Genomic DNA, 17,318 nt, shown 5'->3' with positions numbered 1-17,318 from the left:
TTACGGGAATTAACAGCATATTTTAAATGTCACTGCACTGAATTGGAGACAAAATGTAATGTAATCCAGTAAACAATATTATTTTAATTTTACAGACTCTCTATGGCCGGACGCAGAATTAATAGAGGTCGCAAGTAGAGCGGCATCGGAGTGTTCCCTCAAAGTGTCGATACAACTAAATCACACGGAACTGATTCGCGTCCTGCTACAGTCGTGCGGGGTACCGACAGACAAACAAGCTGATATATACCCTGTTTTGGTCGACGTCAGCTTCGGTGAGTACTAAATAAATCAATTATGATTTTAATGTGAGATAAACGTAGCAACGTCGTTGCCATATTGTTGCGTGAGGTCGATACGAGTGCATGAACCTATTTTACTGGTGGTAGGACCTCTTGTGAGTCCGCGCGGGTAGGTACCACCGCCCCGCCTATTTCAGCCGTGAAGCAATAATGCGTTTTGGTTTGAAGGGCGGGGCAGCCGTAGTAACTATACTTGATATTTTAGAACTTATATCTCAAGGTGGGTGGCGCATTTACGTTGTAGATGCATATGGGCTCCAGTAACCACTTAATACCAGGTGGACTGTGAACTCGTCCACCCTTATAAGCAATAAAAAAAAAATTAACCACTAACCCACAGATGTAAGACCTCTAAATGTATTTAAATAAAAAAAAACTCATAATCTTTACATAGACGACCTAAAAAAAAAAGTTATTTTTTTTATTGCTTAGATAGTTGGACGAGCTCACAGCCCACCTGTTGTTAAATGATTACTGAAGCCCATAGTCATTTACAACGTAAATGCGCCACTCACCTTGAGATATAAGTTTTAAGGTCTCAATATAGTTAAAACGGCTGCCCCACCCTTCAAACCAAAACGCATTACTGCTTCATGGCAGAAACAGGGAGCGTGGTGGTACCTACCCGTGCGGACTCACAAGAGGTCCTACCACCCGTAAAATGACTTTTACAATTTTTAGGTCGCATAACGAGTCTGCAACTTCAAACACACCTGACGTCGCTCTGTATAACGAACCGTGACGTCACGAACCTGGTCCGCCTGATGGAGGCGGACGCGCCGGTCCAAGAGCTCCGGGAGCTGGTCACGCCTCTCGTCAAACAAGCGAAGTGCAGCAGGATCGCGAGTCAGGCTGTGCACGACCTGGAAGCCGTGTACAGGAACGCCAAGGCGCTGGGCTGTGAGGTGAGAGGCGTGGTGGTACCACCGCCCCGCCTATTTCTGCCGCGAAGCAGTTATGCGTTCCGGTTTGAAGGGCGGGGCAGCCGTTGGAACTGTACTTGAGATCTTAGAACTTATATCTCAAGGTGGTTGGCGCACTTACGTTGTAGATATCTATGGGCTCCAGTAACCACTAAAGACCAGGTGGGCTGTGAGCTCGTCTACCCACATAAGCAATAAATAAAAAAAAATATCAATACGTGTGCCCAACGATAATAACATTGAAATTAATTATTGACATTGACATTAAATATTTGTATTTTCAGTGCCCGATGACGGTGGCTCCGCTCTCGGCGTACAACGTGACGCAGCACAGCGGCGTGTTCTGGCAGATGTCCGTCGTGCGAAGCGAACAGAAGTCGATCACCAAACGACGTTCCGGGGACCTTATTGCGGCTGGCGGAAGGTCCATTATGCAATGATTTTTTTTTTATTAGTTTTACACGACCTGACTTCACGGCCCGTCTGCTGTTGAACGGTTATATGGCTCCATAGACGTCTCGATGTGCATGCCGCCATCCACCTTGAGACATGAGGTCTATGACACCCAAAAGTCAGGTTTTTAAAGTGTGAACCATCAGCAAGACTGCTTGTTTGGGAATACCGTTTGGATGCACTGCCATTTATCAAAAGTCGGTTGTACAAAAAATAATAATTTGAAAATAGAATTCCATACATATTTTTGGAATAAAATTCATTTAAATTTAGAATTTATTGCCATACACAAATTACCGAGTCAAATGGCCAGTATTGTAAAACGGCAACTTCATAGTTAAATAATACCTATTATTTATCTCGTTATGCCAGGCTTAGTTATTTTTTGCTCTGTTTTTTTTATAAACAATGTATATTTATATAGATACGATGCTCTGGTCAAGGAGTTCTGGAATGTAGCGAGCGCGGAAAACGATCAAGACAGCGCCGATTTGAATGTGTGCTCGGTCGGGTTCTCGATGTCCCTCGAACGGATGGCGGCCTTCCTCAACAAACTGGAGACGCAAACGAACGTGCCGATCAAAAGTAACGAGGTCAGTTATATAATAGAACCCCCTCCCCCAACCCCGTATGTCCCCGCTGATGTCATCATAATTATTGGCGTTAGACTGGCGTGCTTCAATCACAATCAGCATTTACTGGTGGTAGGGCGTATTGGAACATCGTACAGGTAAATTAATGACTGTCTTGGTTGCCCTGAAGCAATAGGTGGTACCTATTCAAGCACCGGTCATCGTTCTTGTCGAACCCGTCTTGCGACGAAGGGCTCGACGATTTAATAACCCTCAGACACAGCCCACTGAGTTTCTCGCCGGATCTTCTCAGTGGGTCGGGTTTCCGATCTGGTAGTAGATTCTCCGAATTACTTCAGTGCTTTTTTTTCCTACCTATTCTAGTGACCTCGAGATGTCATACTAGATTCACCGTACGGGTAAGCTCACGGGGCTCTAAACAGAGGGCGTTGGTAACACTAGCCTTAGTAAGAGTGCTTCGCAGAATCTACCATCGGACCGGAAACATGACGTCATCAATGAAGTTGTTGTGATGTGTGTCGGCAGACGCCGCTGGTGCACGTGCGCGTGTGGGGCGCGGTGGGCAGCGGGCGGGAGGGCGCGGCGGCGGCGCGGCGGGCGCAGCTGGCGTGCGAGCTGTGGGCGGGCGGGCTGCGGGCCGGGCTGCACGCGGGGGACGCGCCAGACCTCGCGCCCGGCGCCGTGCTGGCCGAGCACGACCCGCCCCTCGTCCGGCTGTCCTGCTGGGACCAGGACAGGTACGCCTTTTTTTTAAGAGATTTTATGACCTGGTAACTAAGACCTTTAGGTCAAGTCTTATTTTAATTTATGTTCTTACTAGCTGACCCGGCAGACTTCGTAGTGCCTCAATCGATAAATAAAAGACCTAAACTTTTGTATAAAATAAACTTAAAAAAAACAAAAAGAATCCGTCCGACAGGGGGACACATCAAAGGAAAAACAAAATTGTTTGTTTTTATGTAATTCCGAGGATTTTCATATTTATTCACCTTTTAAAACTTCTCTGGACTTCCACGAATTATTCAAGACCAAAATTAGCCAAATCGGTCCAGTCGTTCCCGAGATTTAGCGAGACTAACAAACAGCAATTCATCTTTATTTAAATAGATTTTTAGGAAAAATGATAATATGAAGCGAAATGAAATGAAACGAAATGAGATGATGTGGTATGAAATATAATCTCAGTAAAATGGTGTTCGAATCCCGCAGGCGGGTACCAATTTTTCTAATGATATACGCACTTAAAAAATGTTCACGATTGACTTCCACGGTGAAGGAATAACATCGTGTAATAAAAATCAAACCAGCAAAACTATAATTTGCGTAATTATTGGTGGTAGGACCTCTTGTGAGTCCGCACGGGTAGTTACCACCACCCCGCCTATTTCTGCCGTGAAGCAGTAATGCGTTTCGGTTTGCCGTTGTAACTATACGGAGACGTTAGAACTCATATCTCAAGGTGGGTGGCGCATTTACGTTGTAGATGTCTATGGGCTCCAGTAACCACTTAACACCAGGTGGGCTATGGTGAGCTCGTCCACCCATCTAAGCAATAAAAACAGATACATTTGTAATATAATTAAAAACAATATAATTGGTATTTGAAGAAGTAAACGCATTTATTCATTTTCCTGGTCACTTCAAGATACCTCTAAGAAATATACGACACATAAATGACATCGAATCTGTTTTGAACCGTTTTTGCAGGATCCGGGAACACAGGGTGCCCTACGTGGATGTTGTCGATTTCATCAAACAAAAAATTATCGGCGACTCGTCTCGGAATCCTGAAGGTAAGCATTGTTAAACGAAGTGCGGACTTTTTGGCTGGAACGCGAGGAGTGAAGTTGTGTGATTTGTTTTATTTTGTTTATTTAGTGTTTCTTCAGATTCAAATGTGTAATAACGGTGATTCATTAACTGTTTAATATCTGTGAAAGTGCACAAATATGGGAAAATGAAACAAAGCTGCTGGACGTAACTTCTCGGGATTCTCCAAAAGTCCACTGAAAAAATCTCAGTAAATTATCCTTTTTTATTTAAAAAAATAATAATCTAAAATAAGATATGACTTAAAGGTCTTAGTTACCAGGTCATAAAATTTCTTGAAAAATAATAATTAAACGAAGTGCAAAGTAAGTTTGTGTTAGACAAAAAACAACTTAATTTGACTCTTAACGCGAATTATTAAGGCTTATTTTTAAATGACTAAAAATTGTAAATATGATATTAATAAAACATTATTTGTAACGACTTAACGTATATAGTCTTTTCTTTATTTATTCATTGATTAAATCGTTGTTGCTTGCTTAAAGAGAAAATAAAATACAAATCCATAAAATGACACGCACATATACATATAAACTAAGTAAAAGTAATAAGATTATTTTTGACAAAATATTAAAATAACAAAATCAAATTATAAAATAAATAGGTGGGTAACGTTTGGCAATAACATAAAAGAAATAAAATTGCGTAGTTAGGTGAACGAGTGCACGGTCCATCCGGTTTTAAGTGGCTATTGGAGTTCATAGATATCCCAAACATGTATCCACCCGCCTTGAGACATGAGGTCGAAAACTCTATTGTATTATGTCAAAGCTGTTCCATTTTCAAATCGGAACACATGACGGCTTCGCGACTAAAATATCAGGCATGGTGGTACCTACCCGTGCAGACTTCATTATACTACCGCATTGTGCTACCGTACTGCTTGCTACCTATTGATCAGTACGTACTGATTAATTGCGGTACTCTGGTATAATAATCAGAGCACTTAAATACACCAATTCATCAATTACCTCTTAGCCGTATTACTGATGGTAGAACGTCTTGTTTATTAATTATTTCTGATGCTGAAGTTGCAACTTTTCAACGATATACCAACAATAATCTTTAAAATTGTATAAAATATATTTTTTTTGCAAAATTCCCCTTTATACCTAACAATAGTATTTTAGTTGAACTATCAAAACAGTCCACGATAAATAATAAAATATAGATTTTATTGTTAACCGAAAGAGGTGTTTCGTTAAATAATGAGTTCTCTTATAAATTTCCAAACGGTCAAGTCGCATTAGGTCGTCATTTACTGGTGGTAGGACCTCTTGTGAGTCCGGTGGGTACCACCACCCTGCCTATTTCGGTTTGAAGGGTGGGACAGCCGTTGTACTGTAACAACTAAAACCTTAGAACTTATATCTCAAGGTGGGTGGCGCATTTACGTTGTGGATGTCTATGGGCTCCAGTAACCATCTGACACCAGGTAGGCTGTGAGCTCGTCCACCCATCTAAGCCCTTTTTACTGGTGGTAGGACCTCTTGTGAGTACGCACGGGTAGGTACCATCACCCTGCCTATTTCTGCCGTGAAGCAGTAATGCGTTTCGGTTTGAAGGGCGGGGCAGCTGTTGTAACTATACTTGAGACTTTAGAACTCATATCTCAAGGTGGGTGGCGGCATTTACATTATAGATGTCTATGGGCTCCGGTGACCACTCAACATCAGGTGGGCTGTGAGCTCGTCCACCCGTGAAAGCAATAAAATTAAAAAATCAAGACACTTGGTCAAATTCTGCGTCTATATGAAATTTAATTTCATATTACCCGATGATTTCCTAATTAATACTTATGACCTTTCGGTTTTGGTGCATTTCAACAGGTTCTAGCACAAACCGATCGATAAGCTGGTCCGAAAGCTCCGAAAAGTACAACAGTCCAAATATATCGGTCACTTTCATAACGGCCAGCGACAGAATGACGAAAAACTCGAAGAGGCACTGCGAGAATCAGGTGAGCTCTTAAAAACTACACTATGCATAATAATAATTTAATAAAAGCGAATGTATCTGAGTATATATGTTCGCCTAAAACTCAAGAACTTGAGCCAAATTGATATGAAAGGACATGGGCCATTTTCGGCAAAGCTACCCGTGCTCTCACGGACATTAATGAAATATCTATAGAAAAACAAGTTTCATTTTTACATATTTACTATAAAATTTAAGGGTATTTTAATGGTGGGATAATTAAAATCATAAATAAAAAGAAATTATAATAGTATGACCAAATTAGCGAAAACCACCGTTATTACACATTTAAACCCGAAGAAACAATAAATGGATAAAATAAAACAATTCACACAACTTCACTCCTTTTAAGGGATTTTATGACCTGGTAACTAAGACCTTTAAGTCATGTCTTATTTTAATTTATATTCATATTTTAATGAAAAATGATATTATGGAGTGAAATGAAATGAAGATGATTAATTTGAGACATTAATCAACTGGGATGAAATTAAATGAAATGAAATGAGATGGAATGAAATATAATCTCAGTAAAATGGTGGTCATTTACTAAGATTTTTTCAGTGGACTTTTCGGAGGATCCCGAGATGTTACGTCCAGCGGCTTTGTTTTATTTTCCCACATTTGTGCACTTTCACAGATATTAAACAGTTAATAAACCGCCATTATTACACATTTAAACACGAATAAACACTAAATCGATAAAATAAAACGAATCACACAACTTCACTCCTCGCGTTCCCGCCAAAAGTCTACGTATTCGCTTATATTACAGATAAACACTCAAGTGACGTCGATTCTGGTAAGTCTGGGCCTCCTGCCGGTCATGGCGAGGGTGCGCGTCAACGTACTAGCCGTGGCCTGCGACTCCGCCTGCGTCAGGTACATGGCCTCGCAGCTGACGGCGCCACTAGATGCCGATGATCTGTCGCAAGCCTTCAGAAATGTTACGGAAATGTGAGTAATTTATATATTATTAATACGTGAAGCAAAAACTTTGTACTCCTTTTTACGAAAAATGCGCGGATGGAGGAGTAAAAAAATTCTCACACTTATAGAGAATATTGAGAAGGAATGTTAAACGCAATTTTTTTTTTAATTGTCCATTTATAATACATTAAATCAATTTAAAAAAATATATACACACTAATATTTATTTGACACACACATACACACATATATGCATAGGTACTCTTTGTTTGTTGTCAAACTTTTGTTATTGCATAGCCTGTCGTCAAATTGAAAATAGGTTAATATTGTTTATCTTTAATATTATTTGTCTATAATGTAGTCTTGGCGAAGTATAATAGTTTTTGACAATAGAACCTAATAATGTTTAAAATGATAATTTCAATTAATTATAGTCGAATTTCGACTACATAGGGACCACTAGTAGAATTAAAGATATGAATGGATGTGATATGATACAAATTGTTAATTTTGAGAAAATGGGCAACATTACATATCCTTCTTCAAACGAGGCTTGTGGAGAGTACTTAACGGTAGGCAGCGGCTTGGCTCTGCCCCTGGATTTGCTGAAGTCCATGGGTGACGGTAACCACTCACCATCAGGTGGGCCGTATGCGCGTATGCCTACAAAGAAAATATATACGCCTAAATGGGTATATAAATATATAGATAATGAAGACTCAAACAAAGAACAAACAAAACAACCCTCTGCGCCACAATCAGAGCCGGTAGCTTAAGTAAATGCATTTATCAAAAAACCCAATATGAGCACTCATGATCTTTTTGTGTTATGTACATTGTTAAGATCTTTACATACACAAAGCTTCAAACCGTCGTTACATAGTAGGTTATAAACCTAATTTATATATAAGCCTTTGAAGATATAAAGAGACCTCAGCTTTACATTATCCCTCACAAATCAGCGAAATATAAATTAATTTTCGTTCCCAGGTTCCCCAAACGTCAGGGCCTAATAGACGAAGCTCGCTCCGAGCTTTCGAGCTTATTGAAACAAACCAGTCCGAGTCGGAACAACGAAGAGACTCAAATATACGCCCTATATTCAATACCGGATTCATTGTGTCGACTTATTACTTGATGCTTACTAATGTAATTTTAATTAATATCTCTAATAGTATTCTTAGTCATTCGAGTAATTATTTGGTACATTAGAAATAATGCACAGCATCGATAACTATGTAAACAATTAGTGAAATCAATGGCGCTTCACTGTGATTATTGCCATATACGAAATACAAGAAACTACTAAAACTAATTGCGTGCCATTTGCCGTACGTTGACTGAACTACGACTAAAACCTCCCAAGTGCCAACAGCAAATGTAGCAATTATCAAGTCAATTTGACAAACTGTCCGCGAACGAAAAGATAAAAAAAACGAGCAAACACAAATAATAAATTGAAGTGAAACTTCTAATGCGACTTCTAACAAGGTTGCGTTAAACGTTTAACGCTACCATGGAATAGAAAGAGACAGATTAAGAGCGAATGCGTGGCACTCCAACGTATGCGCGTAGTATACCTGTTACAGGTCAGCGCGAGCGTTAGCAACGAGTAGCGTCCAATATTTTAATGAAATATTTAAAAAAATATATGTATATTCATTTTTCTATCTATAATTTCAAATATGTCACTACATAGTATAAAACAAAGTCTCTTTCTCTGTCCCCATATCACTAGGTATGCTTAAATATTTAAAACTACGCAACGGATTTTGATGCTGTTTTTTTAATAGATAGAGTGATTAAAGAGGAAGGTTTATATGTATAATAACCTCCATTAAATAGTGGAGAAATCAATAATAAGTTACAGTTTTTGAAGCGAAGCGAGGGCGGGTCGCTAATATAATATAAATGTTGAAGATATCGCATCTCTTATACACAGCATTCCCTATTACAAGAGCAATCTGATTTTTAGGATGAAAAATGAACAAAACCACATACGACACATCGAAACAAGAAGTTTCACTTCATTCACGTGCATCAAGATGCACGCGCACGGTTTTTTTTTAAATGCTATGCTTTTTTTAATAATTAAGTAAATGAATACACAATGTCTACTCGGTATTATTTAAGATAAGATTTATGATAAGTTTCAAGGATGAGGTAGTCGTTGTCTAGGCATGAGGTTGTGTTGAGGCTTGAGGTCGATCCTCGTGCCTCAAGGCTGGTGGTGACGTTTTTTTTTATGTAATGTCTAATGCCTCCATATATTTATACAAGAAAGACTGAAGAGAAAAAATTGTTTATTAAACTTAAGAATGTATTTCAAAATCATTTGCGAGTTAATAGAAAAAAATATGGAATTGTGTTTTTATTTAAAATGTTCAGATTTCTTTTACCAAGGCGTACATATTTCTCTTTATAAATACTTAACAGATATCTGAATCATAGTTATTGACTATGATTTGTTAATTTACTTTTAATGATAGAGAGAATTATGTACGCATTAGTGAATTACGTCAAAATTCTTAAGTATACATAACTTTTTTTGCGCTCACTGAATAAGTGAATAAATATCTACCTCTGTTGAATTGCCTACCCCATCGGTTTCAAATGTGAGTATAATCGAACTTCCACACGTGGATCATATGAATACAAACCACAACTTTCATTATCGTTCTGATATTCCAAACAAGGCAATCTGTCTATATTTATCTAGCTATAAGGTAAGTAAGATCTAGATTATCCAACAGCTCGAAGAATAAATTTAACTAGGTGGTAATTTTGGCTTAAAAGGAACATATATGAATTTTGTTATTTCAAACAAAATAGCAATTTAGAGCGGATGTCGTTAGAGCATTTTTTTTATTTTTTATTGCCGTATAGGCAGACGAGCATACGGCCCACCTGATGGTGAGTGGTTACCGTCGCTCATGGACGTCAGCAATGTCAGGGGCAAAGCCAAGCCGCTGCCTACCGTTTAATACTCCCCACAAGCCTCGTTTGAAGAAGGACATGTCATAGCGCTCGGGAAACACCGTGGAGGGGAGCTCATTCCATAGCCGGATGGTACATGGCAAAAAAGATCTTTGGAAACGCACTGTAGATGAACGTAGTGGCTCCAGGTAGTATGGATGAACTCTACTCCGGTGGCGGACGGTGGCCTTTTTCGTGTAAGCTACGATTTTATTTTTATTTCCTTTTGTGTCCTGTCTTTGAAGAGTCGGTGTCCAAATTCTCACAAGGTAAAACTTAAAAACAGCTGTATAAATATAGTACAGGCTAGAGATTATGGGATTTCATTGTGCATTAGGATTATTTTGGCAGCTTGCATCAAATTTGTATTTTCTTCAACGTTTAAAAATACTTCTTATTAAGCAATGAGATGGTTTAGCTTTTGCCCTAACTCTGCCATTGCCTATGTCCATAGGTCATATTATTCAGAACAAAAAAAAATCGTTTTGGAGTAGTTACATCCCTCTGAGAAATTTCAATTTCAATTGTTTCTCTTGTAACTTAAATGTTATAAGTTTTTTTTTTTACTTTATATAGTTATTGAAGGCTATAAAATTACTTCTCTCATAGAAAATAAGGAAAGCATAGTACAATACTATTAATAAGTTTTGTGTAGTATGATACAAATTGCTCCTATCATAGAAAATAAGAAAAACACAGTACAATACTAAATAAATTTTAATAGTTATACAGTATGATGTTTTTTATATTTATTTTCTAGTTTTGTATCATTGATAATAATAATACATGGAATTCGTTTTTGTGCTATCGTGAGTTTTATTGAAGTATGAAATACGTGTCTACAGTAGTAAGGATGTTAAACTTAAGGTCACAGCTCATTAAGAGCCACCAGGCACTAATGTGGTGACATTGCGCAAATTTCGCCAAGGCTACACTACAAAAAATATTAATAAAGACGAACAATATTTAATCTATTTTCAATTTGGCCTCAGACGTCAAGAACAAAAGTTTGACAATAAATAGTATGCATGCGTGTTGCGTCAAATACAGGGTATGTAGTGTGTTATAATGTTTTCTTTATTGATTGAATGTATCTATTATGCATTATTTTAAAAAAAAATAGCATTGTGCACTTCTTCTCTATATTCTCTATAAGTGTGGAAAATGTCATATTCCTTCGTGCGCGCAATTTTCGTAAAAAGGGATACAAAGTTTTTGCTTCACGTTTTAATATTTGTGATTATAGAAGTATAATAGTCTTTGAAAATAGAATCATAATAGTGTACAACCTTAATTATAGTCGAATTGCGACTACCGGGCGGCCACTAGTACCTACCAATTAACAGACTACTCGAAAATTCGTTAAAAAAGCGACGTCCATTCGTTAACCACTCGGAGACCATCCGTGGACCGCCTGACGAGCACGAGTGGAAATCGCGCGACGAGCCGGTGCCGGGTTGCTCTAATGAGCTGTGACCTTATGACAACTAGACGATTCGATTTTGTTGATGAATAATCATGGAGACTAGTTTATTTTTAAATAAATGCTCTATTTAAATCGATATAAGTTTTCACATGCGACGAACGGACATCGGAAGAAATTTGAAATACGGGGTATTTAAATTTGCGATGGATGAGCGTGCTCGTGGTTCGTAGCTCATTCCCGATTCTGTGGAAAGAAGGGAAAGCAGTCGACGTCGCCCCAAACACGTCATTTCGGATCCTCCCGATCCACTAACGGTGCTTTTAGGTACCTCAAGCACCGGTCACCGTTCTCGTCGAATCCGTCGCTTGCGACGAAGGGCTCCATGAGTAAATTAACCCTCAGACACAGAGGTTCTCGCCGGATCTTCTCAGTGGGTCGCGTTTCCGATCCGGTGGTAGATTTTGCGAAGCACGGCTCTTACTCGGGTTCGTGTTAGCAACGTCCCCTCAGGTTTGAGCCTCGTGCGCTCACCTACTAGTTAAGGTTCCGCTGAAATAGCCTCTCAAGGCTATCAGCTTAGGTAGGAAACAATAAATAAAAAAAGGTTCGTAGCGATTATCGAAGCACGCAGCTGACGCAATGTGGTTGTGAAATAAAAACGATCCCTTCCTTTAAATGGGAATGCATAGATGTACCAATAAATTATTAAGAATGAAGGTAGGTAATTTTTACGGTAGAAATCTCAACTGTATTCCATATTGGTCGTTGGCAGATCAGAATGCATGAGTGTTTTGCGAATGAACTAGACCATATGAGCTTATTATACCTATATAGTATTTTGCTTGTTATACCGCCACTTGTTCGATATTACACGACAAATAGCAAAAAATCTCCTCACACGTCTCTACTTAAGATGTACAGAAATCAAAGTCAGTATTATTGTATGAAACTGATTCATTTCTATTTTTATTCTATCTAAACAGATAAATTACGTACATAAATAGGGCGTCCGAAATCTTGCTTAACTTAATTTAGGAGTTTTCTTGCGACAATTTTTTTTTTTTAACACTATATTTGCAGTTTCATACGTACGTATAAGTTTAATTAAATTTAAAACAAGTTTCAACGGTCGATCTTCGGCCATTATTCGAAGGTACACAATATAAAAACCGGTAATTATTTCCTTGAAATAATTCTAATTTTAGTTAAAGTTAATATTTTAACAAGCATCTACTAATATGAATAAAATATAGATTAGATTAAAATAACCGCTCGTATGACTCAGATTAAGAACAGTATTCTCGCATAACTAAAGCGCAAATTATTACTTTTGGCCTTAAATTTAGACAACGACAGTATTTCTGCCTTCGGTTCCTAGTGTCCTCAGAGCATTTAATTATTTCCAAACTCACTTATAAAGCGTAAACTTTCGATATTAATGGGGTTAATGAGAGATGCACGGGCGGAACGCTGGGCATCTCATTCGTGACAACTTCGGTGCACTGCGACTGCATCAGAATGCAGGTGATGATGGCTAGGAACATAGCGATGATCGCCCAGAACATAATGACTAGGCAAAACTGGACTCGCCGCCAGACAACTTCTTGACGAGCTTGTAATACTTCCTCTTGGGTTAGCGGCCTGTAGAAACAAAATTTAAAATAATATAATAACAAGAAAAACAGGTTTCCTGCTTGAGTAAACCGGTTTACAGCTCAGCTGAGACGTACGCATTAGGTCTATTTTAAGAAGAATATTAAAATGAAGGCAAAATTGTCTTTGATAATTTACATTATAATATCGTGCACGTCGTCTTTTCGCATTAAAAGTGAACGATTTCCAAAAATATTCGAAATTGAGTTAATATGCGGAATCATTTAGTATCACCAGTTTTTTTCTCATAAATAATTTTTGGTAGGCAGCGGCTTGGCTCTGCCCCTGGCATTGCTGAAGTCCATGGGCGACGGTAACCACTCACCATCAGGTGGGCCGTATGCTCGTCTGCCTACAAGGGCAATAAAAAAATACTGTCAAAAGAGCGTAGTTTAGTTTTAATTATTTTTTTAGGTTTACCTAAATTTGGCTACTATTAACAAAATTAATACATAATTTTATCTTACTTTAAAAGACAGATAATGTAACTGGTAAAAAATAAATAATAGATGCTGGAAAGATGATTAATATTAAAAATATCACATGCTAAACTTTTTAAAACACTCTCCTATAAAATTAGTAAGACTTGAGATTATATAGTTTTAATGCGAGAAGACTATAGTCGGATTTTTAATTAGACGAAGCCAGCTGACAGTAGCTAATGTCACTTTGTGAAATAATGTTGCTATATTTAAAGTAATAGTGATGCGTTCAGTTCTCGTTCAATCACATAAATGAACAATGAGTGTGAAGAGTTACTCATTAATTTCAAACTATAAAAGAATATTATTTATATTTTACAATAAAATTGTATTAAAGTGATCCAATATAATAATAATATATGTTACTAGTAGTATGTAACTACAATCAGTTTTTTTTATTTTCATTACCTATGTACCTATAATTGTTATATTTTATACATCTATAGTTTCAACTATATGATGCATTGGAAATAGGACAGTCTTACAAGCTTCCTCGCAATGTTTTTCTTAATGTTTAAAACACTCGGTATTCAGTACAGGTAGATACCATAGGAACATAATGTTTCGTCGAAAACTCGTTGGTATGTACAAAGCACGGCTAAAATTCGAACCCCGTGCCCGATATCGGCAGTTCGGCACACTAACTATTCACTAGACAATCGAGGCAATTTCATTAATTCAGGAGTTTTTTCAATCGTTCACTTTGTCACAACACTATTTTTATTTCATCAAAAACTGACAACACAGTAAACGTCAGTTTACTTCGTCTAATAAAAAATCCGACTATATGTATATTCACGAACTTCGGCGGACGGTAGCACTTTGACCTTTTAGCACTGAGTGGGTCACAAGACTATACAAAATACCTTCGGATTTAGGACAGAAAAAACAGGTTATCCGTAATACAAAAAAACACGTTAATTAAAATGTTTAAATATATCACTAAATCAACAATAAATCACGTGTATCGTTTATTAAAATTGTCGTACGGTCGCTTAACAAAAACCAGTTATATGAGTTCACATTTCAAAGATCAGAAATACCATAGAGCTTCAATTAGAACTATAACTACAACAATAAACCGTGTTTATGACTCGCGAAGAAACCAAAGCAATTTAAACACAAAGCAATAAATACGATTTAATAATCTAACACAAAACAAAGAGGTCTCCCATCTTAAATAGGTCAGCTTATGGAAACCTTTTTTTCAAAGGACAAGAACCATAACTCTCGTGATGGTAGGGCGTCTTGGGAACTGGTAGGTACCACCATCCTGCCTATTTCTGCCGCGAAGAAGTCATGCGTTTCATTTTGAAATATGGGATTTTTTTTTTTTTTTGGTTTCATGTGTGTTTTAATGTTTCCGAAGCGAAGCGAGGGCGGGTCACTAGTAATGTATAAACTGCGACATAGAAGTTCTGTCTCAAGTTGGGTGGCATCATTTACGTTGCTGATGTCGATGTGCTGCAGTGACCACTTAACACCTGGTGGGCCGTGAGCTCTTCCACTCATCTGTACAATAACACGTCATCGAGTACTGTGAATAAATTAGCGCGACCTACAAATATAAATCCGAGTAGCAAAGTTGATTTAAACATCCCGGGCTTATATTCAAAACGTTTGTATTTGTTTCTGCAGCTTCTTATTGCTTAGATGGGTAGACGAGCTCACAGCCCACCTGGTGTTAAGTGGTTACTGGAGCCCATAGACATCTACAACGTAAATGCGCCACCCACCTCGAGATATCAGTTCTAAGGTCTCAGTATAGTTACAACGGCTACCCCACCCTTCAAGCCGAAACGCATTACTCCTTCACGGCAGAAATAGGCGGGGTGGTGGTACCTACCCGCGCGGACTCACAAGAGGTCCTACCACCAGTAAACCAGATGTTGCATTGCCCTTGCAACTTAAAATACTGTGTTATGTGAGGTATTGGTCTTAAATATACCTTCCAAGTCTTTGTTTTATGTCAATAAAGAACTAATTGCGCATATTTAAGTAATTGACTACTGATAAGGCGTACTCTGAATCTTGCTCGCTAGGTTACCCTAATTATTTCTACGAAGCATTCACGCGTCGGTTTGAGGGCTTGGGACCGGTATTCTATACTAATGAAACTCAGCCTTCGTGTTAGTGCCGAGATCACGTTCTATGGGGTAACAAATTAACATCAGTTGAACCGTGGGCGCGCTCACAAGTCTAAGCAGTAAATAATGTTTGTTATTTACATTGGTACCTAATGAACTTGGGTCCCGTATTAAGGTCAGCTAACACAGACCCTCGGGCGCACTAGAATACGCATCGGAGCAATAACACAAACACCGGGTTGACATATCTACAATCACCGATAACTGAATTACGGAGGTCGCAGCCTTAAGGTCTTAAAAAAAAACCGAAAATGAATTTAAAGTTTATTAAAAATTAAAAATTAAAATGTTGGGCGTATCATGGACGGAGCGCCGAACAAATGTGTCAATTCTCGAGGAGCTAAACGTCAAGACCCGTCTATCTACAATCTGTATGCAGCGTCTCCTCAAGTACTTCGGACATGTGGCCCGACAAAATCCTGAGAACTTGGAAAAATTAATAGTTGTAGGTCACGTGGAAGGAAAGAGAGGTCGAGGAAGATTGCCAACCAGGTGGACGGACATTATCAAGGAGGCCACAAACACCAGCGTCCCGGGCGCCATTAAGCAGGCCGAATGCAGGCAACATTGGAGGAAGCTGGTGCAAAAACTGGACCAAGGTGGTCACGACCCTCAGTAATGAGGAAACGACAAAGAAGAAGAAGAAGGAGAAAAATTAAAGTGGTTACAATTAAACTTAAACTTAATTAATGCTACCGGTCTGTCTTCCGACGATGTAAGTTTAGAAGTGCGGGCCCCGTGGCTGACTTCGAAGCTCCATGAGGTAAAGGTGCTGAAACGGCGTCCCCGCAGTCATGTGCGTCAATGTGCCATTTACATCATTGCATAGTTTCTAGGGTGTTGCAATGCTGTCTCAGCGCTCACGACAGTCACGTACGCCCATGTATATGTGTGGTAAATTCCTGTTGCATATCGGCATATTACATGGAGCTAGTGTATATAACAACTGTAGGCGGTATAATACTTGCCAGAGCAAGTTTGAATCGCAGTCAACAAAAACACAATTCAGAAGGGACTTAAAAGGATTTTTAGATTCGATTGACGAAAAACGAACATTTGTGAAGGCGATTTGACAAATTCGTTAAAGTTTAGACAGTAACACCCTATCAGATTATTACTTAAAGCGCTTGTGGTACTGAGCTATAGCTTCGTTTTCAATTAGAAAGACATTAAAAAAGTAATTTGATATTATCTTTGTTTACTAAGAGGGAATGCGTTAACTAAGAAATGCATTGTATGTCTCTAAATATTTGTGATCTTAATATGTGGTCCGGTTGTTTTAAATAGACTTATAAAATTATAGTAGAAATATTGTGTTACACTCAATCGTTTAGTCAGTGCCAAGATAAAAAAATTTTTTACCAAGATTTTTTTTTATTTCATCATACCTCGGCAAACAGTTACCAACATAACAAACATACCTGAATCTTCTACATCTGACATCGGGGCCCGATCTCCGCAACAGCGGTTGCATTTCTGAATCCATTTCCAAATAAAACACAAGCGTATTCCAATATTAAAACAACGGCATTACTGATTATTTGTACAATTAAATACAAAGTTTAAAATTCGTGTCGACTGGACGAAGAACCGTCTTCGAATAAAAATTGATTTATTTATTTCTCT

The 17,318-nt window shown here is 38.3% G+C and overlaps 2 protein-coding genes across 3 annotated transcripts in view; one reads left to right on the top strand and one right to left on the bottom strand.

Moving 5' to 3' along the window:
• Window positions 1-10,789, top strand: part of Gcn2 (eukaryotic translation initiation factor 2 alpha kinase Gcn2) — a 24,762-nt gene extending 13,973 nt beyond the window's left edge. For both annotated transcript variants that reach the window (XM_089738365.1, XM_089738366.1), the window contains 9 exons: window positions 96-275; window positions 984-1,207; window positions 1,510-1,649; window positions 2,103-2,271; window positions 2,797-3,008; window positions 3,979-4,064; window positions 5,931-6,061; window positions 6,854-7,035; window positions 7,999-10,789. In XM_089738365.1, coding sequence (XP_089594491.1) covers window positions 96-275; window positions 984-1,207; window positions 1,510-1,649; window positions 2,103-2,271; window positions 2,797-3,008; window positions 3,979-4,064; window positions 5,931-6,061; window positions 6,854-7,035; window positions 7,999-8,146 — 1,472 coding nt within the window. In that variant the 3' untranslated portion in view covers window positions 8,147-10,789. The remainder of the gene's footprint in view (window positions 1-95; window positions 276-983; window positions 1,208-1,509; window positions 1,650-2,102; window positions 2,272-2,796; window positions 3,009-3,978; window positions 4,065-5,930; window positions 6,062-6,853; window positions 7,036-7,998) is intronic.
• On the bottom strand, window positions 10,684-17,318 carry LOC149499818 (uncharacterized). Its single transcript, XM_089738367.1, has 2 exons — window positions 17,114-17,318; window positions 10,684-13,051 (listed from the first exon to the last, which is right to left on the bottom strand). Exons 1-2 carry the CDS (start codon window positions 17,176-17,178, stop codon window positions 12,823-12,825), a joined length of 294 nt encoding a protein of 97 aa, XP_089594493.1. The 5' UTR covers window positions 17,179-17,318; the 3' UTR covers window positions 10,684-12,822.

This window comes from Bombyx mandarina, chromosome 25 (assembly GCF_030267445.1).
Source record: "Bombyx mandarina strain Sakado chromosome 25, ASM3026744v2".
Taxonomy (NCBI): domain Eukaryota; kingdom Metazoa; phylum Arthropoda; class Insecta; order Lepidoptera; family Bombycidae; genus Bombyx; species Bombyx mandarina.
This window is presented reverse-complemented; position numbering and strand designations above follow the sequence as displayed.